This window comes from Lissotriton vulgaris, chromosome 7 (assembly GCF_964263255.1).
Source record: "Lissotriton vulgaris chromosome 7, aLisVul1.2, whole genome shotgun sequence".
NCBI classification, from domain to species: Eukaryota; Metazoa; Chordata; class Amphibia; order Caudata; family Salamandridae; genus Lissotriton; species Lissotriton vulgaris.
The window spans coordinates 26,337,919-26,365,437 of record NC_141695.1 but is presented as its reverse complement, the minus strand read 5'-3'; the positions used below and the strand labels follow the sequence as shown (position 1 = coordinate 26,365,437).

At 44.0% G+C, this 27,519-nt stretch overlaps 2 protein-coding genes across 4 annotated transcripts in view; one reads left to right on the top strand and one right to left on the bottom strand.

Moving 5' to 3' along the window:
- The window catches only part of LOC147700569 (uncharacterized), a 66,603-nt gene extending 45,766 nt beyond the window's left edge, over positions 1-20,837 (bottom strand). Inside the window, exon 1 of the mRNA XM_086929699.1 lies at positions 20,588-20,837. Coding sequence (XP_086785825.1) covers positions 20,588-20,629 — 42 coding nt within the window. The 5' untranslated portion in view covers positions 20,630-20,837. The remainder of the gene's footprint in view (positions 1-20,587) is intronic.
- A 549-nt stretch (positions 20,838-21,386) lies between these two features.
- Positions 21,387-27,519, top strand: part of LOC147700568 (zinc finger protein 8-like) — a 36,724-nt gene continuing 30,591 nt past the window's right edge. The window contains exon 1 of one of the 3 annotated variants that reach the window (XM_086929698.1): positions 21,387-21,633. In XM_086929698.1, coding sequence (XP_086785824.1) covers positions 21,592-21,633 — 42 coding nt within the window. In that variant the 5' untranslated portion in view covers positions 21,387-21,591. The remainder of the gene's footprint in view (positions 21,634-27,519) is intronic. The other 2 variants (XM_086929695.1, XM_086929696.1) reach the window with 2 other exon arrangements.

The following is a 27,519-nucleotide window of genomic DNA, read 5'->3' as shown; positions in this document are numbered from 1 at the left end:
CTACAAGCATAGTCTTCCCTTTGGAACCTTATAAGTATTTATTGCAGCACAAATAAATATCCTTGGTGCAACAACATCAACTGTTGCATTTCGTTAAACACTTATAAGGTCCCAAAGGCGAGACCTATTGCCTATGCCAATGCTTAGACCATCTTAAAATTGTACTGAGAATTTTTGTGTTTGCTTAGGGTTTGCACCACCGCTTTGCATCCATTCAGAAGGGTAGTATTAGAAAAACTTTGATATCACTTTGATACACACATAAGGAGGTAACTGGGTGATAAATTAATAAAATTTGCTGTTAATTTGGTTGGCCAGCGTTTTCTTGGGTTGTTGGCGCTGCAAATGTTTTGAAAAAAAGTCATATGCAATCAGTTTGTGGGTTGAGTGCATTGCTGTTAGGTCGAGTAGAAAAGTCTACTCACTCGACCTGCAGGTCAAGTAAGATTTTTTAGATTTGTCGAGCCCTGCTGTGAGTGTTCTAATTGTGTCAGTTGAAGGTCTGGTCAGCTGGCAAGGTTTGTACTCATCTGTGTCCTACAATAAATCTACATGTAATCTACTAGAAGTATCTTGTCATCTATTTACAACACATCACATCATATACATTGTGCCAACTGGCACGGGCAATATTTACAAGGGATTATGTACACCTGACAGGGCCACATGGACCGCTGTCAGGATCATCACAAAGGGAACTAAAACATACAAGTAAAAATAGGTCATAGAACGTACAATCAGTAACCACTGATAATCCCTGCACTTGCAACAGTCTGTGCCATGGAATCCCTCCTACACAGTATCCCACCAGTCGAACTACATTAGACCCTCACCACCTAAGTACAGCCTCACACTAGGGGCGGAAATCACACAGGGAATTATAAGCTTCCTAACATAAACCTACACAGGTGAAACAATTTCCTATGCATACATACTATCTAGAGGCATAAAACACAGGGTGCGCAAAACATACTACACACAGTACATGCCCTAACACCCAAAGCATTAGCATATAAATCACACTAGTACATAAATCACATTAGGATCCAGGTTGCGCCACTGCGCCAATACCTAAACGTAGCAGCTGCCCACTACTTGATGGGCAGCTGAGGACAAGAAGGCCAAAGTAGGGGCGAAGGAGTGCGACTAACTCCTGAGTCCAAAGTACATGTCCCTGGAAAGGAAATAACCTAAACGATGGGCAGCTGTGAATCAAAAACTGCGACAAGTGCTCTCACTAGACCCTCAGGACAAGTTGCGCCAGCGTTAGAGCCTTCTAGGCTCTGGTGGTACCTACTGCGCAGGTGGGAGCCATCTGGCTCTGGAAACATGAGGCGAGAGTGGGGGCAGGAACATGGGCCTCCTCTGGACCCCTTAAACACTTGGCGCCAACTACTGGAGCCATCTAGGCTCTGGAAATAGGGGGGCCAAACTGTGGAGCCATCAGGCTCTAAACATAGACATGTGCCAGGGAGCACACTGGCTCCTAAAGTGATTGGGCCCCCAAACGCGGTAGAGCACTGCTGGCGCTGTAAATAATGTTGCCAAATGTGGGAGCGGACATGGGTGCCCCTTTAACACCGAGCCAAACGTTGGAGCGTCCCGCTGCCATCTGGGGCCGCTCTACATACATATTACATATCTCTACATATCTACTGCATACCTGCTACCCTTCTCAGGAGGATATCCGTGTCATGAATATCACGTATCCTTCATTGAAACCCGCCACAGGTCGAGGTTTCCCAGCCGGTCACAACACGCTCCGTAACTCAGCAACAGTCTCAGGTTTAAACAAGATATGAGTGGAATCTAAAAGCGACAAAACCCCTTTTTGCCCTGATGAAGTTGCTCAAAGTACAGCAACGAAACATGTTGGTGATTTAGACTCACATGAAACTTAGTTCAGTGTGATCTGTTTTTAAGTTGGAGCACTCACAGCCCAGAATAAAAGCAGGAGTGGCCAGTGAGTTCTGCAATTTTAATGTGTGAGATTCACTTTTTCTTTTTCACACAGGGGTGCATGGTGAATATGTACACTTAAACAGCGAGTGGTACCTGCTATCCGCTGTGGCACGGAACTGAGTACTGTTTGTCTGTTAAGGAGGAAAAGGAGCATTACATGTTGTTTGTCCTTTCCTTCTATTTGTCTGTCTTTTTCTTTCCACTTTCTTGAGAGTGAGCAACCGATGATGAGAAGTGGGTACACTGGCATTTGCTAGCCAGATAACCCCATTGGTGGTTCTACCGTGAGGTGCTCACTCTCTTTCTCCACAATTTTTGTGGGATGGGTGATGGTATATTGGCAGTTTTTACCTTTTCTGGTCTGTACTGTGACAAAGAGTGACACTTGCGCAGGAACTAAAGATCTTTGATATAACAAGGGAAGAGGAGTGATAAAGTTATGCACATACCCTCATAGATCCTGCAGCCTAGCTGAAAAATAGGAGTGTCTTGAAGGACAGGCCGCTCTACATACCACTGCCACACTGCGCCTCGCTCAGGCACGCTCCCCCAACAGTCTCTGACTCACCGGCTCGGGGCAGGACAAGGACGGCAGCCCCCCCCCCTTCACTCACCGGGGCTCGGGGGACTTGCAGGTTTCCTTTATGCTGCGGGGCTCCTTCACTCATGGGAGCCCCACGCTGGCATCAGCAGCCCTGGCTGCCAATTCTCTCCTCACCCGGGCAGCTGCAGGCGATTTTCTCGGCGCAGCAGGCGGGGTTCTCTCGCTCCGGAGAACCTGGTTGGGCCTCGCTGCGCCGCACTTCCCCGGGGACAACTTCTCGATGCTGCAGGGCTCCCTCCGCTCATGGGAGGCCACGTGCATGTTTCTCTGTGTTATTTTCGTTTTCTGAAAATCGTTTTAAATGCAGCCTCAGCTGTGGTCTCTGCTTATAAAGTGAACAATGTTGTATAAATTTGCGCGGCTCCCAAAGAAAGCCATGTCCAGATGTTCCTCTGATATGTATCAAGCCTTTTTCCCGTTTGCAAACAGGCAGATTCTCAGAATCGACCCGTTGGCGAATTGGAAAAAGCCTTTTGGGATGTATTATCCCAAAAGGTCATCGCAAAATAGAGAATTGCAAAATTTGCGATTCTCTATTTTGCACATGCAATTAAGGAATTGCTAATTGCGTTTCCTTAAATGCAATTCTGGAAGCACCAGAAATTTGCTGTTTGGCCTTAAGGAATTGCATATTACCACCAACTTCAAGTTGGTGGTAATTTGCGATTTTCTTTAAAAAAACACTTTTTAGATTTTTTTAAAGTGCCATATGTCGCACATACATGCCCTTAGGGCATGTATGTGCGCAAAATGTGCACTCATGCATATTACAGGGGCGCAACAGGGTGTCCTTTTGGCACCCTTGCAAAGTTTAAATTGTAATTGCAAATTGAGAATGTCTTCCCATTCATTCCTATGGGCCTCCTAGCCCATTGGAATGAGAGGGATGGAGGGATGGTATTCCTTAATTGCGAATCTCAATTTGCGATTCTCTAATAAGGAATATGTAGGATTTGTAAAATGTTTAGCAAATCCTACATACATTGCATTTTGCGATTCTCTAATTGCGATTCGCTAAAAATCGCAATTTGAGAATCGCAAAACTCTTTTTTGATACATGTGGCCCTCTGTAACAATTCAAGGTCCTTTTCGCAAGTCTTTTTTTGAAGGGGCTAATCTTTGCTCCAAGTAGCTATTGTATTTTGTTTCGTTGTGAAAGTATCACCTTATTTTCTGTGCCTTCCTCGTTCATAAATATGCATTACAGTGGATATTTACTAGGTGTATCTTATATGATATATTCTTGAATGTTTAAGTAATGATTTGCTGCTCATGATGAATCATTATTGACCCAGCCCTATTATGTCATAAGTGATCATACTCAGTGGGGTTTCTCTTCCTAAAACCCTACAACAGATGATGTTTCTAGTATATGCACCAGCCGTTTGCTTACTTTCCTTGAAGGCAGACTTCATGTCAGTCTGTCCAGTGATTTATACTTCGATCGTTTTGCACTTTCTATCCGATCAGACTTGACGCTAGTCTGCCTTTTTATTTATATGCCACATTTTTTGGCACTTGGTTTCGAGGCAGACTCTGTCAGTCATCTTGCTGAGCTATACTTTGGTTCTAACTGGTGCATGCTTTAGAGATAACCTTATGTTGACCTTTTACTTATTTTGATTCATATTGATTAAGTATTAATTGCTGATTCCCCTGTAATGATTTAACAAAAAATGTTTTGATTCCTCTAATGAACAAACTTTTATGGTTTTTACTTTAATTCTTGACTCATGAAGGTTGAGTTTATTGTTATTGGAATTAGTCTTATGAAGACTGAGATAGGATTGGGACTATCTCAACCCTCTTTTTATTTAGAGCAACAATATATGTGCATGCGTAAGAGCTATTTGTATAACATAAACCTGCACCAAAGGAAGCAAATTGTTGGACAAGGTCAAAGGCAAAGATGCAGTCAATGAGCAATTGGAAGGGTGGCTGTGTTCTGGAGGTGGGACTGGACTATTTCTGCATTGTGATTTTGTGTTCTTAAGAGTTGCCTGTCTTTATATATTTACTCAATCAGAGCAGGGTTGGGGTGGTCCTCATTGATATCAGGATGTCCTTGTAGATCCTGTATGCGAGAATGAAAAAGACCTGTTGCCTTGATTCTTTTTTTTTTCTCAGTCTGATGGTGTCTTGGCTTCTAGTGTCTGAGAGCCACCAGAAGTGGTGAGCTTGCCAGCCAGATAGGTGGGAGTGTCTGTTGTGATGCCTTTGTAGATGGTGCAGTTGATTTTGAAAAGGAAGCACGTCTGTCAATTGAGCTCCACAAAAGTGAAGGTTGCATGATCGTTATAGCTATGACAAGTGCAAATCAACCGCAAATTGAAGTCAAGTGGGTATGCCTCTAAGTCTAAGCAGTGAGGGTGTAAAATATGTTTTTGGTTATGCCTCTAGCCTGTGGGAAAAAGGATAGGCCTTTGTTGAAGGTGTCTCTCAGATTTCTAGCTGGATTAGCAGGAGTAACAAGCATTGGCATAGCCAAGAGGTCTCGCTTTTGGGACCTTATAAGTATTTAGTTATGCAGCACAATATCCTTGGTGCAACAACATCAACTGTTGCATGGCTAAACATTTATAAGGTCCCAAAGGCAAGACTGTAGAACTTGGCCCTTCTGGCAGGTTCACCCCTGATGGCGCAGTGTAAAGTGCGTACGCTCTCTGAGTGCGTGTGTGAGAGGGGCCTGCCCTCCCGTAGGAATGCATGGGGAATAAGTGTGACAATGGTAATTCCTGATGCGGGGGGAGTGCAAGGTTGAGTTTGGTATGTGCGTTAAATGTTCTTGTGTTCCTACTTGAATCTACCAGGGGCGTGCTGCTGCTGGGGCCCAGGGGAAGGCTTGCCTCCCTGGGCCCTGCCCAGCCCCTGGATTGCTGATGGAGTTTGTGGTATGAGCGGGGGGATGAAGGGGCCACGGGGGGAATCCCTATGCTGGTGGTTTCCTCTCACAGGGCCACGAGGAAATGGAGCCCAGCGCTCCCATCTTACAAAAGGTCCTGGAGGCTGGGAAGAAAGGCCAAAGGGGTTCCAGGAATAGCAAATAATGACGTCCTGCACGTGGTAAGGCTTGTTCATGTAAAATAAAATTACACGTTTCTTTCTGCAACTATGAATGGATGTCAATGTGAGCCAGCTGCGACCTTGTCATGCTAACTTAAGCACATCTGAGTTAGGCATTACTTTCCGACTAGTCAGAATGTTCTAGCATATACGTACTACACTGGTATATGTGAGGATTTTAATGCAAATCAATATGTCAGCAACATACAGAACAGAAATTTGCTGTCCAACTTATCTTCAGAAAAGAAGATTCGGGCACCCCTATCGCAATTTAAAAATGTGTCCAGTGATGCCTATGGAGTGGATCGATTTCAAATCCCTGTATCTGATGCACAAATCAGTTCACAACACAACTCTAGACGATGGATTCATTCATTCACCTGCAAAGGATAGCTTCTCCCTGCATTTGTACAACTAGCTAAATTGACACAGTTTGGGGGGAACCAACAAGACTCTTATCTCTGGAATTCCCCACCACCCCATCTCCACAGTAATTTTAGCAGCATCTCTATCCGAAAGCAACCGATGACAGGCCTCTTCCTCAAAGAGGGTAATGCTCTGTGAGTGTAACACCCCACCAGTCCCCCTAGCCCAGTGTTAGAAGTGGGTGGAATCGGAAGGGCACGGCGTGCCCTTACTTTTAAAAATGATGTCAGTCCGTTCCCCTACTTCTTTGTTTCAAAAAAGCGTTCCAGGACTGCAGGAATAGCGCTACTTTTAAAATTGCAGCCTGTGTGGTGCACCACGAGGAAGACCTCTACGTTGCCCACGACCTCCTACCCCTTCCCCTCTGTGTCTAGGGGCCTGCAAAACAACACCAAAAGGGCCCTCAGTCTTACTTTAGCATGAAAACTGCTTCCTCTGATGGCCCTGCTGCTGCTGTCATCAACACCTCATTTATTGGGTTCAGTACTTGCCTGCACCCACTGTGACCAATACAACGGTCACATCAGGATACTTTGGTGTCCCCGCCCTTGACTTCCTCTGCCCTTTATTTTCCGGCTCACGCAGACTGATGGTTGCCACCAGGAAAAAACAAGCATTTGCAATGCACAGGGCTCGCATTTACGCAAGGTTTAGCTATTGGCATTGTAAATGACAATGCCTTTTATTTTATGTTTTGGAAACATGAATAAAAAGCATTGTCATTTACAATACCAATAGCTTAAACTTGCGTAAATGCGAGACCTATTGCATTGCAAATTCTTGTTCACGCATGGTGTGGGTAATTTACTTGTAATTTTTCTATTGTTGTATAAATGTTTATATGGTGGTGAAGCCATTAGTATTCCAGGCCATAAGTTTTCAGTTGTGTGTTTAACCAGGAGGGTAGGCCGAGGGGAACTCACCAACATCCATTCCATTCTCTGAGAGGACTGTCCAACGCAAATGATGTGTACTTTATGTAAGATTTGATGGAGGAGTTATGAGGCACCAGTCTATTTTCTTTGCAGCCTGGAGCCAAGGGAAATCTATTGGGGTCCCTTTAATTTCAGCTTGCAGCAAAGTCTTTTATCACGCTGTGCTAGGGGTTTCTACTATAAGAGGCAAAGGACGGAATGGGCTCAGTTGAGTATTAAATGTACCAGCACCCCAATGCAGAAATGAAAATCTGCATTACCCCAAGGCTTCTTTGTCCCAATCTTTGGATTCCATCCCTCTTGCTCAAGGATGAGTTTCAAACTTTCCTAGATTACATATTGCTTGGTAGTGAGTCCTTACTGAAATAGGAGGACACGGGCAACATTTTAAAAAACTGAGTTATTTTCTTTTTCTAAAGTTCACATCACTGAGTAATCCTTTGGACACTCCGATTCGCCACACCTAACAAATTAATCTTAAACGGAAGTTCAGATTTGCCAGTAAGCATGTGGGAAGCCTTAAAAAAATGAGAGAGAGTATCGAGTAATCAAACAGGACCAGGTGATAGAAACACAAACTACAAGATAGCCCAAGGCTAGCACCTGCTGTTCATGGTGACTGTTTTTCCCCCTGTTCTAAAAAAAATGTCTTCCACTTCATGGCCTTTGATTACTAGATGTGGAAGGACGTACCAAGGAGAGGGCAGTGGCTATAGGGGCGCCAGCATTCTGCTCGGTTCTCTACTTTGAATTCTATTTCCTGTGCATAAAGTGTACATGAACCAAGCAAAAAAGTACAGAACCTCAGTAGGGACCTATATTTCTTTTAACATTGAATAAATCTAATAATTTTTTATAAAAGATGCCAAAGAGAGAAACTGTAAAGTATTATTCAAACATGTAAATTTATTAATCTTTTTTCATTTTTTTAAAGGAATTTTTGAGACACATTTGTACAACTATACAAATCATTTTGTTGTCGAAGGAAAATTAATCAAACAATTTTACATACATAATTTCATAAAAAGCAGAACATTAGGAGTGCCCTCTAGTAATAACTAACCTTAACAATCAAACACACATACACACATACCAGTCATACTATTACCTATTTTAAAAGGAGCATATCTATCATCATAAACACAGAAGACTAAATTTTTACAAGACAAAGGACTAACACAATTGGCAACTCTAAGGTGTACTTAGTTGAATACACATGGGAACCGAGATGGTATGATTCTACTAGTTGTGATGGAATTAACCAGTTCGTATCCAAGGTAATAGATGTTGGGTTATAAAGTGTACATGAATCCTACATCTATTCACCCTTACAGCCTTCTGTCCATCTTAAAATCATCTCTCGAATACCCCTTAATCTTTATCTGGTACTGTACATATACGTAAATTCTATTCATATGAGACACTCCGGGTTGGACTGTACGCGCCTGCACCTCTGTTCAGTTGTGTACATGGGTTACAAATGCTGGCGTACTGCATGCAGTGGTGCATGTAGGCTTCTGTGCAGAAATACATTAGGGTTTCGTGTTAGTCTGCGTAGGTCATAAGGGTGGTGTTGCTATAGGTGAAGGGACACCTAAACTACCACATACGAGTCATCTAAAGCAACGTCAGCGTCATGCATCACTATGGGAATGCACGCGCTTTAAAACGACAACCGGCTTCGTGGTTTCTCTAGTATTCAACAGTTTTGTTCCACACCTTTCTGTGTTCAAAGAGGCGGCAACACATGTATTTTACCTTTTAATTTCGCTACTGAAATCCATTGTCTCTATGAAGTGTTTGCACGTGTCTCTGTTGTGCTGGGAAGCATCAAAACTATGGGCCCGATTCACAGAACTAACTTAAGACAAAATCCTAAACTTACTACCATTTTCGTATTCACAGAAGACACTTACTCATTTTGGTATTCACAGAAGACACTTACTCATTTTTTCGTATTCACAGAAGTTAGGAGTCCTAACTTTAGGACTCCTAAATGCCTTCTTTGAATACCGAGGGCCCGATTCACAGAACTAACTTAAGACAAAATCCTAAACTTACTACTATTTTCGTATTCACAGAAGGCACTTACTCATTTTGGTATTTACAGAAGACACTTACTCATTTCGGTATTCACAGAAGTTAGGACTCCTAACTTTAGGACTCCTAAATGCCTTCTGTGAATACCGAAAGTCTTAAAATTAGCATTTTTCTCAATTTAGTAGTAGTAAAGTTATGTCTTAGTGGCACCAACTCCCAGGGTACACACGGTGGAAAGAGCCTGGTCCAGGCTCCCAGTGGACACCTGGGCTGTACATCTGGAGGCGTCCTGGCCCTCCTTTGGGTCCAATCTGTTAGTAGCTGATGAGAACTTAAACACCTGGCTGACTAATTCGCTCGATGCCATCCTCCCCAAGAAGAGACTACTTACCAGGGGTAAGAGAGTGGGATCTGCGCCCTGGTACACGCCAGAGTTGAGAACTCTGAGGAAGGGCTGCAAGAGGCTGGAGCGGACTTGGAGGAAAGATTGGAGTGAAACGAGCCGGAGAGAATATCGGGCGGCTCTTAGTACCTATAAATCCGCCATCCGGGTAGCGAAATCTGAGTTTTTTGAGGAGAGAATAGGCTCCTCTTCTAATTCCTCGAAAGAATCGTTCAGGGTCATCAAAGAACTCTTGAAAACTCCCGAACCTCAGGTCATTCACGATAATCCACGTCAGAAATGTTCAGAACTGGCCTCCTTCTTTAAAACTAAAATAGATAACATCTTGGCATCTCTCCCCCGGCTAGCCCAGGAGACTCCCTCGGGTGGTAACCCAGGGTTTCAGCCCAGGGTGCGGCCAGTGGAGTTGGATTCTTTCGGTCTTGTCACTGTGGAAGAAGTTCTCGGGGTCCTGGCGACCATGAAGAGTGGATCTCCGAAAGACCCTGCACCAATGAAATATCTTAAGCAGGTAGCCTCTACCATCGGCGGCCCAGTGACGGACCTCATAAATCTATCTTTCACCCAAGGAGTGGTGCCCCCCAGTTGGAAGGGAGCGGTTAAGGCCCTCTTGAAGAAGCCTAACCTGGACCCCGCCTACCTTGCCAACTTTAGGCCTATTTCCCTGCCCCCCAGCCTTAGCAAGGTGGCGGAGAAGTTGGTGAACAGTCGCCTATCGGGTTTTTTGGAGTCCAACTCCCTTCTGGGTGACTCCAAAACGGGCTTCCGCCCCGGCCAGGGGACAGATATTGCCCTGCTGGCAGTCGTGGAGAATGCCAGGAGCATTTTGGATTCAGGGGGATCGGTGGCAGTGATCCTCCTGGACCTCAGTGCGGCATTCGACACCATAGACCATCAGGTGCTTCTCCAACGGCTGTCGGGGGTGGGGGTCTCTGGGATGGCCCTGAAGTGGTTCGCGTCCTTTTTGGAAGGCCGGACGTTTGAGGTGTGGGAAGCCCACGAGAAGTCATCATTGGTCCCTCTCCAGTGTGGTGTGCCACAGGGCTCATCATTGAGCCCTACTTTATTTAACATTTACATGGCGCCACTGGAGAGTGAGGTGCTGCCACTGGGTATCAAGATCAGCTACGCTGATGATACCCAGCTGGTGGTAGGGCTTCCCCAGTCGGCAAACCAACCCGACCGGCTGCACACGTGTTTGGCTAAGATCTTTACTTGGATGTGCAGCTCAGCACTCAAACTTAACGGCTCAAAAACGGAACTGATGATGTTGGGGAACTCCCCTCCCTCCTTGTCACCTAGTAGCTGGCCTAGCTGCCTGGGAGCGGCAACCACCCCCAAACAGGAGATCAAGAGCTTGGGGGTGTGGCTGGAGCAGGACCTTTCTTTTAAGACACACGCTAAAAAGACCGCAGGCGTGTGTTTCGGTCTGCTCCGGTCAGCCCGGAAGATCTTACCGCTCCTCCCAGTGGCCTCTAGGAGGTTACTTATCCAGGGGCTCATCATCTAACGGCTGGATTTCAGCAATGCGTTGTTTCTTGGGGCTCCAGAATCTACCTTAAACAAATTGCAGCAAGTGCAAAATGCGGCCGCCAGGCTCCTGACGGACCTTCCCAGGCGTCAATCAGCTCGCCCTGCGCTGAAGGCGCTGCATTGGCTCCCTGTCAGAGAGAGGGTGAAATTTAAAGCACTCTGTATGGCCCATAAAATTTTGCAGGGGAAAGGCCCACCTATCCTACGGGATATGGTTCAATCTTACAAGGCCTCCCGTGCCCTTCGCTCAGACCATCAACATCTGCTGCAAGTTGCGAGGGTAAGGAAGGCCAGAACCGGTGGCAGAAGATTTTCCGTAAATGTGGCAACATTGTGGAATTCCCTTCCGCTGCACCTGCGCTCGGAAACGAGTATTTTACGTTTCCGCAAACTTTTAAAAAATCATTTGTTCCCTGCCTAACTCCTTTGTCTCTTGCTTTAGCGTATCTCTCTGGATGAGCGCGGGGATGCCCAAGGGTAACCAGGCGCGATATAAAACTCATTATTAATAATAATAATAATAATAATAATAAATGCCTTCTGTGAATATTGAAAGTCTTAAAATTAGGATTTTTCTCAGTTTAGGAGTCCTAAAGTTACGACTCCTAACTTTACTACTACTAAATTGAGAAAAATCCTAATTTTAAGACTTGCGGTATTCACAGAAGGCATTTAGGAGTCCTAAAGTTAGGAGTCCTAACTTCTGTGAATACCGAAAAGAGTAGGTGCCTTCTGTGAATACCAAAATGGTAGAAAGTTTAGGATTTTGTCTTAAGTTAGTTCTGTAAATCGGGCCCTATAACCGGTTTCAATGGAACCCATCTCCCCCTCACCCAGCATGTACCTGAAATTTCTGCTTGCAGCAAAGCCTTCTTTCACGCTTTGCAAGGGATTTCTACTATAAGAGGCCAAGGACGGAATGGGCATTGATATTCTACTCATTCTCCGCTTTGAATGAGAGTTCCTCAGCAAATGGGCTCAGTTGAGTATTAAATGTACCAGAGGCCCAATGCAGGAATGAAAATCTGCATTACTTGAAGTCTCCCTTGTCCCAATCTTTGGATGGTGACTGTTTTTTTTCCCAGTTCTAAAAAAAAATTCCTCTACTTTATGGCCTTTGGCTACTAGATGTGAAAGTATGTACCAAAGCATTTTGCTCTGTTCTCTACTTCAAATTCTATTTTCTGTTTATAAAGTGTACATGAAACCTACATCTATTCATCCATACAGCCTTCTGTCCATCTTACAATCATCCCCCTTAAGCTTTATCTGGTACTGTACGTATACTTGAATTCTCTTCATATGAGACACTCCGGGTTGGACTGTACGCACCTGCGCCTTCGCTCAGCTGCGTGCTTAGGTGACAAATGCTGGCGTTCTGCACGCAAAGTGCATGTAGGTTTCTGTGCAGAAATACATTAGGGTTTCATGTTAGACTGCGTAGGTCATAAGGGGGGTGGTGCTAAACGTGAGGGGACACCTAAACTACAACATACGAGTCATCTAAAGCAACGTCGGCATCATGCATCACTGTGGGAATGTATGCGCTGTAAAACGACAACCTGCTTTGTGGTTTCTCTAAAAATCAATAGTTTTGTTCAGTGTTACAAGTTAGTTACAACGCACGACCTTATCTTCCCAATTAACAACCTATCATCGCCTTCCAGCTGATTACTCCAAACCACCATGGTTAGGAAAACAAACATTGATCTCTTGTCTTTATGGGGCCATGTGTTTCTATTTAGAAACACATGCCCCATAAAGATAAAAAAGTACTTTTGGACAGCAGCAAAGCAGGTGACCCAGTCCGGATCGAAGGCCAAAGGGTGTCAACAAAAACCCGTCATTTCAAATGGCAGGCCACTGATGCCAGCCAATGAAAATGAGGGGCGGGGCTTCAAGTCCCTTTCTCAAATCTACTCTCCTACAAAATCTCCCAGCCAACGACAGCGCTTTGCGCTGCAACGCCATGTGAGAACTAAAGAAAAGGGCTTCACTGAGGACTGCGTGGCTTGCTGTAAATCAACTCTCCACCCAGCCAGAACTGAAAAATAGGAGGAGGGAGGCTGCTGTACAAGAGGCACTCAGCTGACCCAGCCCCACCAGCCTCTCTTGGAAGTTGTTCTCCATGCCTGCCCAGAGGTCCCCAGCCTCTCCTTAACAGCTCTGCTCATTTCTCTGTACTGGGAGCTGCAAGAGGAGCCAGAATTGCCTCTGAACTCCACAAACATCTAGTAGGTTGGGAAAATGAAATAATTGGTGCAATTTTTTTTTAAATAACTTGAAAATGTCTATGTCTTATCTGCTTTTTTTCATGTTATTTTGTTAAAATGTGTACCACTCCTTTGTCTGTGTTTAGGGTTGTGGTCTTTTAAAACAAGTATTTTCAATAGGTCTCGTATTACTGAAAGTTTGACCTATTGGCGTTGCAAATAATAATGCCCGCCAAAAGGTCAAACTTTCAGCAATGTAAAGCCTATTGCATTATACGTATTTGCTTTTTTAGGCACGAGGAGACTAAGTGATTTGCCCAGAATCAAAGGATGCGTGAGCCTCCTGCCAGACACGAATCTGGTTCCCCAGATTCAGTCTTGTAGGGCACCGACATATGTTGATTACGGCTAGTTCTACAGTTGCCCCTCAGTAGCAGCCTTGTTCACTCTGAAGCAAGGTGTCAGACAGAAAAGGGCTAACAAAATACTGTAAAGATGAAAAAGAATCAGTTTCTGAGCATGTGAGCCGTGCTATTGCAAAGCCAGCGTTGCAGTACCAGCCTGTTTTCGTTGGTAAATTGCAACATCAGTTCAACTCGACTCATGTACAAGTCAATATTAGTTGCAAAGCGCTTTATACCACTTCTGCCATTTCTAAGCATTATGTATCCAATTTAGTGATACTCAAATTTACCGACCGGGGAAGGAGTCATTGGTTTTGTCAGCGTAATCCATACACATGAGAGACGTCAATGACGAGTATTAATTCACTGAGGTATGTTTGCACCTTAGAAATACTGTCCATAGTGCCTGCTAGCTATTTCAGTCCGCATGTGTTGGTTACAAGGTGGAAGCCATGCATGGTACACCCTACCACAAGGGTTGCACAAATACGGAAGAGAGCATTTACTTAGGTGGAGAGAGGCACAGGGGTGGAGTTTCATTGAGAACCAGGTCAAGTGCCAAAACATGTGTAATTAACCTGCTGGACAATTTAGTACAGGTTTTGACAACATTTTACAGTGATAGTTGCACTGACAACCAGTTACAAATCCAAATTTGCACTGATAAATCAGCTAAACATAACATTTTATGTTTCTACCAGATGGAGGGTCTAACTATTGGTACAACAATTTCCAGCATCCCAGCAAAACTACATGCCACTTGTGCAGATCACGGGCCCTGGTCCATAGTATTTCGCACATGAGCCTCTGCGCTCAAGACAGCCAGTAAAGTGACTGCGCTGTCCCTGCTCAGGTTCAGGTTTTAATGTCTTTATTTCGATAATTGAAATCATAAAAGACAGTTTAGCAAAACATTTACATATATATAAAATCAACAATGTACATCAAACTTGAGTCCAAGGTTAAAAAGTTATTAAACCATCAACGACAATAATCAAGACATTAAATATTCCAAATATAATAACATTTCATAATAGTTAAAAAGCTCTAAAATGGGTTTAACAGGTTTTAATGGTGGGCACTATGCAGCTTACACTCTGTCAGGTAGCGGTAAGATTCCTTCTTGATCTGATTACCCAGGCCCAACCTAGGTATTTAGCCAAGCATATCACAATAAAATCAGTTGTGTTTGTTTTTAAAACCCATATTGCATCTAAAGATTTATTGCAGTTTATACGTTTAAAAATGGGTTTTAGCCACTTTGAACGAGGTTCACTATATCGCGGGCAAACAAACAAAAAATGTCCCTCTGATTCCTTACACCCAGAGCAATGGCTACATAGATTACTAGTTTTATTATTCCATGTTGCTGTGAAGGAATTGAGGGGTAAAGTGCCCACCCGAAATTGATGATACAATTTTTTCCCTAGGGGCTTAGAAATAAGATCCCAATATAACTCCCGAACCGGATCCAATTTAAATCTTAAAAAACGCCCTGTCAGATCTTCAGAACCGGATGCCTGGACCAGGGAATGGCGGATAGAAGCCCAGAATAAACTCTTAAAATCCTTTTTTGAGGGAAAATTACTAATATCTGGCGAGAACCACAGGTGGCTAAGGCCCATGTCAACCAGGGTCTTTTTCACCATCTGCAGCCATGGGATTCTCTCTGAGCCCCCTATAGCCTTTACCTCGGATACCTCCTTTGCAAAGAGTGACAACTCCTCCGTGGTCCACAAACGCCTCCAGGTGGACACTACTCTGTAGCGTGCCATATCTGTTATTGGACGGCAACCCATGTCATGGCAAAGAGGGATCAGTGGTGTTGATTGGGGGAGTCCCACCAAACTACGAAGGAACCTGCACTGGATTTTGTACAAACTTGAAAGATCCATAAAGCCCCATAACTCTGCCCCGTACAATGTCGCAGCGTTGATTTTAACATTGTAAATTTGTAAAGCCGGGGCAACCCTTTTGGTGATCGATTTCTTTTGCTCCCGCAAAAGGCAACCAGTGAGTTGGGACAGTTTTAGATGCTGGGTCTCAATTTGTGGTTTCCAGGACAATCGGCAATCCAGAGTGACCCCCAGATACGTCATCGTGTCAACTTGTTCTAGGTTTACCCCATTAAGTTGTACACTACTACGTATAGATTTTTTTCTGGAAAAAACCATAAATTTTGTTTTCCCCACATTTATCTGAAGGTCATTACGATTACAGTATTCCTCAAAGTGATTCAATGCCTTCTGCAGACCCCCCCTCGTTTTAGATAAGAGGAGGGTGTCGTCCGCAAAGATCAGCAGTGGGAATTTTGTCCCCGCCAGAGACGGAGCATCGGTGTTAATTGACCCAAAAAATTTCACTACCTGGTCTATAAATAGTAGGAATAGGGTGGGTGCGAGAACGCACCCCTGGCGGACTCCTCGGGAGACTGGGAAAGAGTCCGTAAATTGGCCTTGTGCCCCCCATCTGACCCTAGCGAAATTGTCTTCATGTAGTCTGATGATGATGTCCACTAGTTCCCCCGGCATTCCTAGATCCCTTAAAACCTGCCACAGTTTACCTCTCGGCACCAAATCAAATGCTGATTTTAAATCTATAAATGCAGCAAAGATGGTACCGCCGCCAAGTATAACAAATTTCCAAAAAATCATACAAAACCTCAGGACCTGGTCTATAGTACTTGTGCCGGGTCTAAAACCTGCCTGTAAAGGGGATAGTATTCCTTCCATATCCATCCAACCATGGACCCTCACCAAAATCATACGGGAAAAAACCTTTTGGAAACAATCAATTAGACTGATCGGGCGATAGTTCCCTGGGTTTGATCTATCACCCTTTTTGTGTATGGGGAGAATCTCCGCCCCTTTCCAGGTCTTGGGGATGTGGGCACCTCGCGCAATGTTGTTAGCTATGTAAGTTAGGTAAGGTACCCACAGACCCGTGTTCGCTTTAAAGAGGTCGGCCGGAATTTGGTCCAACCCAGGTGCCTTCCCCCTCTTTGTTAGCCCCAATGCATATTCTGTTTCAGCTTCAGTGAAGGACAGGGTCAAATTGCCTGGTGTTATTGCCGGCAGCATAGACATTCTGGACGGGGGATCATGGGCCACTGTACAGAATTGGGTAGAGTAATGTTTGATCCAGTCTTCCGGGCAAACATGGTTAGATGGGGTACGAAACTCGCCATCTTTACCACTTTTGACGATGTCCCAGAATTTGACATGGTCATTTGATTTACTGGCTTCCAGAAGATCTGCCCAAAACTCGTCTTCCCATTCCTTTTTTGCCACCCATTGTACCTTTTTATACGTTTTCCTAGCCTCTTTAACAGCACAGATATCTCTAATTTTAACTTTTTCTATAAGGTGGGTATGTGCATCTCTACATTCTCTATTATACCATTTACTTCTTGGGGGGTTCAGATGTCCGGTATTATGGTTACATGGCTTTGATAGAATAAATTTAAGTTCAGAAAAGCAGTTATCATGAATACCCATCAATTTATGTAAAGCATCCTGACCCTTTTCAGCAGCAATGGACTTCATGTTAATTAGAGCACATGTCACTACCTTTTCAATGTTGGTCTGAATCATTACATCGTTTGAAATTAATGACCACTTCACTCTCCTCCGGTCATTTGATACCGTTATCACCCCTTGCCCCCTAGGATCCGGTTCCCTTGTTTTTATCTGATCACACATTAAGAATTTCAAGGACAGGGGGTTATGGTCACTCTCAGGTCGTGTTATGATTTCCATGTCATCGATTACATTCCAATGTTCCATTTTTATGAAGATGTAATCTATACGACTCTTCCTTACACCATTGTCAAAGGTAGGGTTTGCTCCAAAGTCTGATTTTGTGCGACCGTTCACAGCCCTTAAACCCCAAGTGAGGCAGAAGGAAGTCCAGTTCAAGGCTGCCTCCGTTGCTTTGACTGTGGTTTTGTTTGAAAGTTCAGGAATTTTCCACGTAACATCTTCTTCGTAACCCCAATTATCCTCTGGCTGGTACAAAGGCTCAATCGTGCAATTAATGTCACCTGCTAGCAAAATGAAGGAGGCTTTATCCCAGCCCAATAACAGTGTATCCAATTCGCCGATCAATTTGGGGCTTCTGCCGCCAGGGAGACCTCTGGAATATATGTTAATGATGAGCAAGTCCTGCCCCCCTGTTTTGCTCAACCTTACAACCAGTATGTCAGGGTTGTCCACATACATTTCGGAAGCTGTAAAACCCCAGGCCTGTTTGACCCATGTGGTTAAGCCCCCAGACGCCCGCCCCTTTATACCTTTTGCTGTCCCTGCTCAGTTCATGATAAAGCCTGCAGCAGTGCTTAATTTAAGCAGGTGGTTGCAAGTGTGGATATTCAGAAGGTTGGTTCCATGAGTTAAACACTTACCACGGAGATCTGCGGGCCATTAGTCATGCAGCATAATGACTCACTTTTAAAAGCACACAAATCACTACAGCGTTCCTTATAAATCCAGTCATTTTTCTGCAACAATAAAAGTCTTAAGATTGTTTATCTTCCTGATGGAGAGAGATTGGAGTTTTGTTTGTTCGCAGTTTTTAGTGTTGACTTATCTAATGTAGCGCACAGGGTTAATACGCCTGCTGCGAAGAACTTGTACCATGCATATCAAAGAGCAATATGTTATGTTCATAGCTCAGTGGGTTACTGCTTTTTGTTCACTTCCCGAATGAAAATATAAGTTTGCCTTTTACTTTCAATATCGCTCTTGTTTTTTGTGAGTAGAAGAGTTGGCCAAGCAGGACAATTCAAAAGGTATCCTTTGCAGGACACTTGAATACATATGTACTATACTATGTTTGAGCAGCTAGCTGGCTGACATGAATATGAAGGAGCCCTTGTGGGTTTCCGTGAGTCAGATCAAATTCTCTTGAAGAGGCCTTTTCTCTTCTGAGCCCTGCTTAACACATGTGTACAGGAGGAGCCCTGTATTCATGTCCTCAATGTTAGAGACAAAAAATTACTCATTGTTTTCTGAACAATGAGAGTAAAAGTGTTAAGTTAACATGTCGTTCCTGCTTATATTTCGTATGCTTTACATGATCCTGCATTCCCTTTGAGTGTTTGCCTTTTCCAGAATGTTGTTACTTTTTATAGGCAGGGCATAATTTGAATTGAGTCACATCCAGGTGTTTATAATGGGGCAGAATTGGGTTGTAGCTGAAGACAGTGCGAGTTTCACTCAGTGGGGCAGAAGGGTGTTCGGGAGGATAGGATGTAGCACTTTGGCCAGAGCTACAGAATTTAGAACTAGGAAACCTGATTCAACCTTCATGACTTGTCCACCAGACCACTCTCCTGAGGGAGCACATACCCCTACTCGACAATTAGAAGACCCACTAGACCTTAGAAGCCCTGGTCTCTTAGTACCAGCAGGTGGACCTTACCGGTGGCCAGTGTTGGTTAACATTGAAGCCTTGTCCACCACAATCCATACTGAAGGTCGCCTCCAAGCTTGGGGCAGGCCTAAAAAGTAGCACACACTAGCGCAGCGGTGACTTTGCCACTGAGTTCACAGGACCCTTCAGGCCAGTCCACCTCCCCCATTGGTGCCTCCATTTGCCTTGTTCCAGCAGTACTAATGCAACTCATCAGGGATTGGCAATGCAGGATTTGCATGCACACCAGACTAAGGGGAATGTTTACAAGGGCCTTGCATCATGCTTGCACCTTGCAATGTGGTACATGCACAACGCAAAGTTCCAGCAGCGTGACCTATGCAGAAGGCTGCTGCAGCATGATATGACCATATATATGAGGTGGATAGTTCAATACAGATGCAGGTTTTAGTGCTTGAATCAATGGCTGATTCACCTGGCCCCTTTGCTACAACTGAATTAAATGCTGCTGAACCGATGTAGTTTGCTGGTGTAGAACTGCAACAGAACAAAGGCTGTGTTAGCATCAATAGGGCACAGTTCTTTAGGAGCTTAGCAAATAACCTGCGAAAAAGGATGACAATGACTAATGCATCATTGACAAAATGGAATACAAAGAGTGGGTACATAGAATGAAACTCCTACAACCAGTTTATTGGCCAGATCCAGTAGACATCTTATATGGTGAGGGAGAATTACAAAACCTTTGTAGCAGGTTGCATGTATTTGATACTAGGCACTACATCCTTGGTTTCAGAGTACAAAAAAAATAAAAATTGCATCCCTGGAAGCCTGAAACCATTAGTGCACATTATAGACACCTTTAGTACCTCCACTGCTGAATGTGAACGGGGCTTTAGTGAAATAATGAGGTGCTCACACCACTGCGGAACTGAATATCAATCAATTGTCCATCTTCTATAATGTTCAGAAAAATTGTGGGGCTTCCTGTCATAGCATTTAAACCTGAATTTTATGTTCAGAAATGGTTAGAAAAAGTGAGGAGAAGTGCCGATGCCGATGAAAGAAACTGCATTGCTCTGACACAAGTAGCTCATGATTCCACTTGTAAGCGTATTTGGAACATTCTGTGATTGGAAACATGTCCCAGATTGTAAATGTATTAAATGTAAACAACTTATATATTAAACCTCAAATAAACATGTTTGAATTAAATAACATTATAAGCTGTAACTGGTCAGTGAAATGCCAAACATACTACAAATTGATATGTTTCGCTATTTCTAGCCACACCTCCGACTCCGCCCACTGATCCAATCTTCGGTTTATTCCCACCCTCTGATTCTCCGCCCACAGTTCCCCTACTTTTTTTCCCCACTTCGACCACTGCCCTAGCCCTGCTCCTAGGTGTCTCTGTACCATTCTTTTCATAGGGGGCATTATAAAACGCTAAATAAAAAATGCAATAGTATTGTTATACAAAGGCACACTGAGCACACCAGGGCAGGGAGTGAGAGGGCACTGCAAGGACATAATGGCCCTTTGGGAAGTTAGCTGAATGCCTCGGTTCTAGATGGTGAGCTGTGTTTGCCCAAAACATATTACAGCTCTTTGGCAGAGAAGGGACTCACCTGGGCTGGTTTCTCACTGCCCATTTTGTTTCTGCTTCTCATTGTAATCGCTAGGATAAGGTCTTGTATCTGAAGGCATTAAGAGGGTGCGTGGCGTGAAAACTGTTTTAGGTCTGAACTAAAATAGCTCAAGACGCTTCTGTTTGACTTTCTGCACATGCCCAAGACAGGCGAGGGGGGCCAGGGGGCCGAGAAGAGCCGGGGCAAGGAGGAGACATGTTCACCCAGAGACATAGCTCAATGCGCATGCGCGGGACAAAAACACATCTGCGCCCAAGGCTGGCAGCTCAGCTGCGCACGCACACCCGAAAGCATGGAATCAGCAGAGATGCGCGCGCACATCCGGAAAAAGGGGACATAAAAGATGGCTAACTAGTCTCAGTCGGAACAATAGAGATGGGCGCCAACCTTGAAGCAAACTGCACATTTTTTGCTATTTTTCTTTGTTCGGATTAAATTTGCGGTTTTTGCCGTCACTACTAGTAATACAATTGCGTCCATAATTGAGTGTGCAGTAATACTGAAGAATGATAGGCATACTGGTAGTCTCATATTTCAACTCAATGGTAATGTCAATGACGGATTCAATTGTATCGGTTGATTTCTCTTATACTTTATACAGTATGCTGCGAAGTCACCCTGGCACTAACCGGAGAGCGCGTTGTTTTGAAATGGTAATTTATTTTTAGACTTTGTGAGATCATCCAGTGTACACCCACTCTTTGCGCATGCGCTTTGTGCCCCCTGGAAAACACTGATCCCTGTGCGCATGCGCAGTGCTCTGGGTGCCTGGATGCCTGGTGGTAGAACTAGGTATACCGGAAGGTGTTGACCTGTCATCAGGGTGCCTCCACCACAGCTCCCCAGCGCCACCCGTTCCTTTGGTGTGTGTAGGGTCCCTGGCTCGACCCTCGCAGGGTTTCACTTTTGGAGATATCCATTTCTTTATTTCCACCGCACTGACACGCTGTCACCAAAGGCTGTGGCTTTCTCTGGAAATTACAATGACAGGCAGCATAGATATGCCCCTGTATGACCCAGAAAAGGTGAGTCGTCTGCTGAACATGACCTTTTGGATATTCCCTGACAATGCCACTGATATGTGTATAGTTATCTTACATGTAGGTTTCATCCCTTCGAGATTCGTTGTGCAGCCTGCATCGGGCCTTCTACTAACCCATATTTAGTATGCCTGTTCTGAAATGGGGTGTTAGCGAAAATAAGTGATGTATATGCACGTGCATGCACATTTTCTTTACTGTTGCACAACTGCCTTTCATTGCAAAGGATGCAAAAACAAAATTGTAATGTGACTTGGAAGACTGCCATCACCCAGTAGAAGCGACTTTTCTAACAAGATTCCCTCTGCAGAATGGATAAATACAAAAAGTATGGAGCCAGTCTCTTACCGTCAACGATGTCTGCCTGCTTTGCGCTTTGTCTGGCTATATTTCTATTGTATGAATATATGCAGTGGTCGAAGTGCATGAACAAAAGTGTGAGAACTGTGATGCTACACGCTCTGGGGGCGGTTGTGACTAAGCGTGGGGACGTGGGCAAAGGTGTGGCTAAAAGTAAAAAAATATTCAGTAGCTTTTTTCAGGCTTTCACCTTCAGGTAACTGCATATAAAATAACTCCCTGCTTAAATGAAAATTACATGCAAATTATGTTAATCAGTGGGAACTGCACTATCGTACATTCTGAAACTTCTACTAGTTATTGCACAGCATCAGAGAGCCGCACAATTGAATACTGGTTGCTGCAGTGGAGAATAGTGACTTGTGTTTGTTTAGTGCTACAGGGTCCCAGTCTGTGACAGAAAGCACTGTGAACATATAAGTAGGGTCCTTTAAAAGAACACACTTAGCAGCTTAGTTGGTTGCTTCCATACAATGCCTCTCAAAAAGAATGAATGTGTGTCCTCAGGAAACTTCAAGTGATTCCATCAATTAAAGCCAATAACAGCTTCCAGACACCCTGTACATTTGCAGATTTACCAGTTGCACACATTTCATGTATTTCAGCATCCACCGGGAGAGAAGGCTTCTTTAGCTGTCTGTCCCTCCCTCAGTGTCACAGCACAGGAGACACCTTGCCGTACATTTCAACTCTCAGAGTTAGTAGGCAACTGTATTCCTAAAATAAAAAAATGTATGGGTACACTGTGCCCTTCTGATCCCGACCACTGGATTTATGTGTGTCTCTTTGTGCAGTGTGTGTCTTGGTTAAGTCCTTATGGTCTATGTTCTTCGTTGCATGCATGCCTGCCTCTCTGTGTGAATGAAATGAATTTGTACTTGTAAAGCACACTTATACCCCAATCAAGGTTTCCTGGCGCTGTACGCATACCGCTGTGGAACCCTTCTTGGCTTTTCCCTGCAAAATTTCCACTCCTGGGCACCCCCAAGGTGAAGCCAGACATCCCAGCACCGTTGGGGCCGTTGTGGAGATTAAGCAAGCTATTGCCCAGAGTTGCAGAGTGGGACCCATGATTAGAATAGGCACTGAGGAGAGAATTATCAGGTCCGAGGAAATTAGGCCCAAGACGCGCCAAGGCGGGAATTGAACTCTGGTCCCAGGCCAGACCTCTACATCAGAGTCTGCCGCTCTAACCATTGAGCCACACTTCTCCACAATGTCTGAATGTCTGATAATGTTTGTATTCACATTGGTGTCTCCAGGTATGCTGCTCATTATAAAAGCTCAACCAGTCCTCTTTGTTGGCTTTGCTTTTTATTACCATATAAAAAGGTCTACTACTAGGATTTAAGTACCACGTATGCCTCTTCGCCCTGTTTATGCATGAATTTTATCGTACTTAGACACCTGGATCTTACCTAATGCTGTGTAGTTATGCATTCCTTTTTATGGTATGCATGGTAGTTCTTCTTTGTACTGTTGTGCTAGAACCCAGCAGTCCATCTCTGCTATCAATCAATTTTGGCATTCAGTGCTATTTTTACTGTGCGTCAGACTTCATACATTCCCTATTTATTTTTGGAGGGTTCCATATTGTAGCAAAAATTGCCTAGTAAAACAAAAGATCGAAAAATTATTTAATTGCCCGTTCTTTCACCGGTCCTAGGACAGCAAGAGGACTGCCGTACAAAAGCTTCTTCTTCATTTATAGTTAAACCAATAACAATTCTTGCCTTCTTGAAGAGTAGCTATAGTTTGGGTCTTACCACTACCAGTGCACCTTGTCGGCTTCAGGTTTGATGCACTTTTTTTATTGTCAATCTGCGGATTATGTTTGGAGCATAGTACAGATAAGCAATCATTTAAACCTTAGAGCTTGTAATTTCTATTCTTCATGAGGTGCTGCCTACCTTGCATTAGTAGCTTGTGCTAAAATCCGACCAATAAGCCCAGACGTTGTTGGAAAGTCTTTACGAAGAAACGTCAGGGTGAATGTGATGCAGCATCAGTGTAAAAAGGGTCAGTTGTCTGGCTGATCAACTGTGCAAATGGCAACAAAACCACTAAAGGTTACATGAGTGAACTTTCACTCTGCTTTAAATCTATTGGAATAAAGGTTGTGAAGCGTGTCATGAATGGGGGGAAAAAGAGTGGTTAATTTTTCCTAGAAGTAACTAATTCAATGTTCTGCAAATTCACAGAATTTCTTTTTATATTAATTCCGAAGAGCACATGGGGTCGTATTATACAAGTGCCCCGGGGGCACAACAGACATTTGCACCTGCTTTTCGTGCCCCTGTGGCACTTTGATATTACAGATGGAGCAGCAGGTGCATGTGCAGCTCCTTCTGTAATACTGAAAGCGCTGGCGCACATACAGCACCAGCGCTTCCTCAAGAGGGCATTCCCTCATTTGCATGGGGCCTGGCCCCATGCAAATAAGGGAATCCATTTGCCTCTGCGCCTGGGCCGAGACAAAGAAGTTGTCAGGAGGTGTCTGTCAGTGCACCCCTGATGGCAGCCCTCTGGAGGGGGGAAAGGGGGACCCATGACCCCCCGACACCTATTGCATGCTGGCGCTGTCACTCACTGCGCCCACCTGCAAGGGGGTCTCTAATCCCATTTAATAGTGCAGGTGGGTTGCGTGTTAAAAATACAGTGCTAGTGGGCCTTAACAATTTATTCTGCTCTTAGTTTGGTATGTGCTAAAATGGGGTAACACTGTTATTTAACCTTAAATTGGGCTAGATCAGTGTCTTGTGGTCAACATGTTTCAAGCTCCCCAAGCTTTTCATCAGGACCATACAGGGTCCAGCCCTGTATATTCCACTCCTATATTTAAATAGATAGGATTGATTACACTATTACGCTGTTAAATATAAACATGCGTTTCTATACATACGAATTTGTATATCATTGGCGTATCTGTAAAAGAGAATGACACTGGTTAGTGGCAAACACCCCCCTCACAGAGCAGGGGGATCACACATGCAATCTCACATTTGTCTAGGGCGTGAGTGAGCCTTATACACCATATTGGTGCGTGCAGGCTTTCAAATCTAGTGCAAAGATAAAAATAAAGTGAAAAAAACGTGGTTGTTGTGAATTCACACATATAAATAACACAGGACTTGATGTGACTATAGACAAGACACACAACATATATACACATTTAGTTTTGTCATGGCAGGAAGTATATTTACATGTACTGGTGCTAAATTGCACTTCATGGTCTCAGGCGAGGGCGGGATCACCTCGTGGAAACATTGCTGTAGGGTTTTTAAAAGAATAATTAAAGTAGCGTTTCTTCAGAGAAAACGCGTTTTTAAATTAGCCAAGTCTGAACCCTCTTTGCGATCAATATAGCAGTTTTATCGTATTCCGTTTCGTTGTGCTGTACTTACTTCCTTATCAGCGAAACCGCTCGGGATTACCTGCTCGATCCTCACCCGACCGCATATTAACCAACAAAAAACCTATAACACCTTACTTTTATACAATCCCCAAAATTCACAAGAGACTTGATAATCCACCAGGAAGACCCATAGTCTCGGGGATAGGTTCAATTTTAGAACCTCTGTCACAGTTTTCTGATGCCTTCTTAAGACCTCTGGTACAGAAGACAGAGACGTACCTAAAAGACACCAAGGACGTACTCTGCCTCCTAAAAGATTTGGATTTTGACCCCACATCCAGCATCCTTATCAGCCTGGATGTGGAGAGTCTATATACGAGTCTACCACACAGAGAGACCTTACAAATATTGGAAGAGGTATTGTTTGAGAGTGCGTCGGAATATCATACCCCACGACATGTGGTAATGGAATGTTGCCAACTGGCACTCTGTGAGAACGTTTTCCGCTTTGAGTCCACGCTATACAAACAACAACATGGGACTAGCATGGGCAGCACTTTTGAGCCGAGCATAGCGGGCCTTTATGTCCACCAACTGGAGAAAACCAAAATTCTCAATGAGAGAAATCCCTACAGACACCATATATTGGAATGGAAACGCTACATAGACGACGTTTTCTTAATCTGGCATGGTACAGAAGAAGAAGCTAACTCTTTTCTCACATGGCTAAATACACAGGACCCCTTCCTGAATTTTACGAGTTCCATGAGCAGGACCGACCTAGTGTTCCTAGATTTGAACATACATGCAGACTCAAACAAACTCATCACAACAACACATTTCAAGGAGACAGCTCGCAACTGTCTATTAACGTATGACAGTTTTCATCCTCGCCACCTCAAACAGAACCTTCCTTTTGGTCAATTCTTGCGACTACGTAGGAATTGTAGCCATAAAAAAGACTACATGGTCCAAGCCGAAGCTGAGATGCAGGAAATATCCAAAGAAATTGATAACAGAAGCAAAAAAGCGGGCAGGAAACAACAACAGAGATGCCCTGCTAGAACCAAAAGAAAAGTCAGAATCAGAAAACACCAGACCAATCTGCATCACAACATTTAACCAGGTATCAGACACAGTGGCCAAAATAATCAAAAAACATTGGCCTGTGGTCAACAGTGGTGGACTGACAATACCGACCCCAATGTTCAGCCACCGCCGGGGAAAGAACTTGAAAGACTTTTTGGTCCATACTCGCCCAACACCCACAAACCCCACAGTAAGATCTCAACCTCTACCCAGTGGTCATTTTCCTTGCAATAATTGCAGTGTCTGCCATTTAACATCAGTCACAAAAACGGTATTTTTCAACAACAACACGAAATGGGAACTAAGAGGTTTTTCCAATTGTAACACCTGTGGAGTGGTATACCTGATAGCATGCACCTGCAATCTACACTATGTAGGTATGACCACCAGGAAGGTCAGTACCCGCATAGTGGAACACAGGAGCAATATTCGGTGCAAACGAGCCACCACCCGAATGACGAACCACTTCATCGAACACAACCACACACCAAATGATCTGACATGGGTTGTGTTAGAAACAGTAAAAAACAAAGACAATCTGGATCGGATTCTGCATGAACGAGAGCAGAGGTGGGTGTTCAAATTACATACAGACACCCATGGGCTGAATGATGAAATTCCATGGGGTGCATTCAGAGACTAAAGTGGCCCCGGATTAACAAAATCAAAACATTGAAAATCTATGGGTATCCTGTAATAGCCTCAATACGTCATTCAGAAACCCCATAGGGTTACATGATAATATCACTCAAAACAGTGATGATTTTACCAACACTCCTAGAACCCCTATCCCTATTAGTGCAAATGAACCAAGCGCACTAATAATCCCAATCCTCACAAAAACATCTTTCCATCGATCAGAGACCTACAATATTCACACCAATTCTTTACCAAACCGAGCGGACAAATAACCATTATCTACATCACCCACGAAAAATTCAAAATAAATAACGTTTTTCTTTTTTCACTTTATTTTCATCTTTGCACTGGATTTGAAAGCCTGCACGCACCAATATGGTGTATAAGGCTCACTCACGCCCTAGACAAATGTGAGATTGCATGTGTGA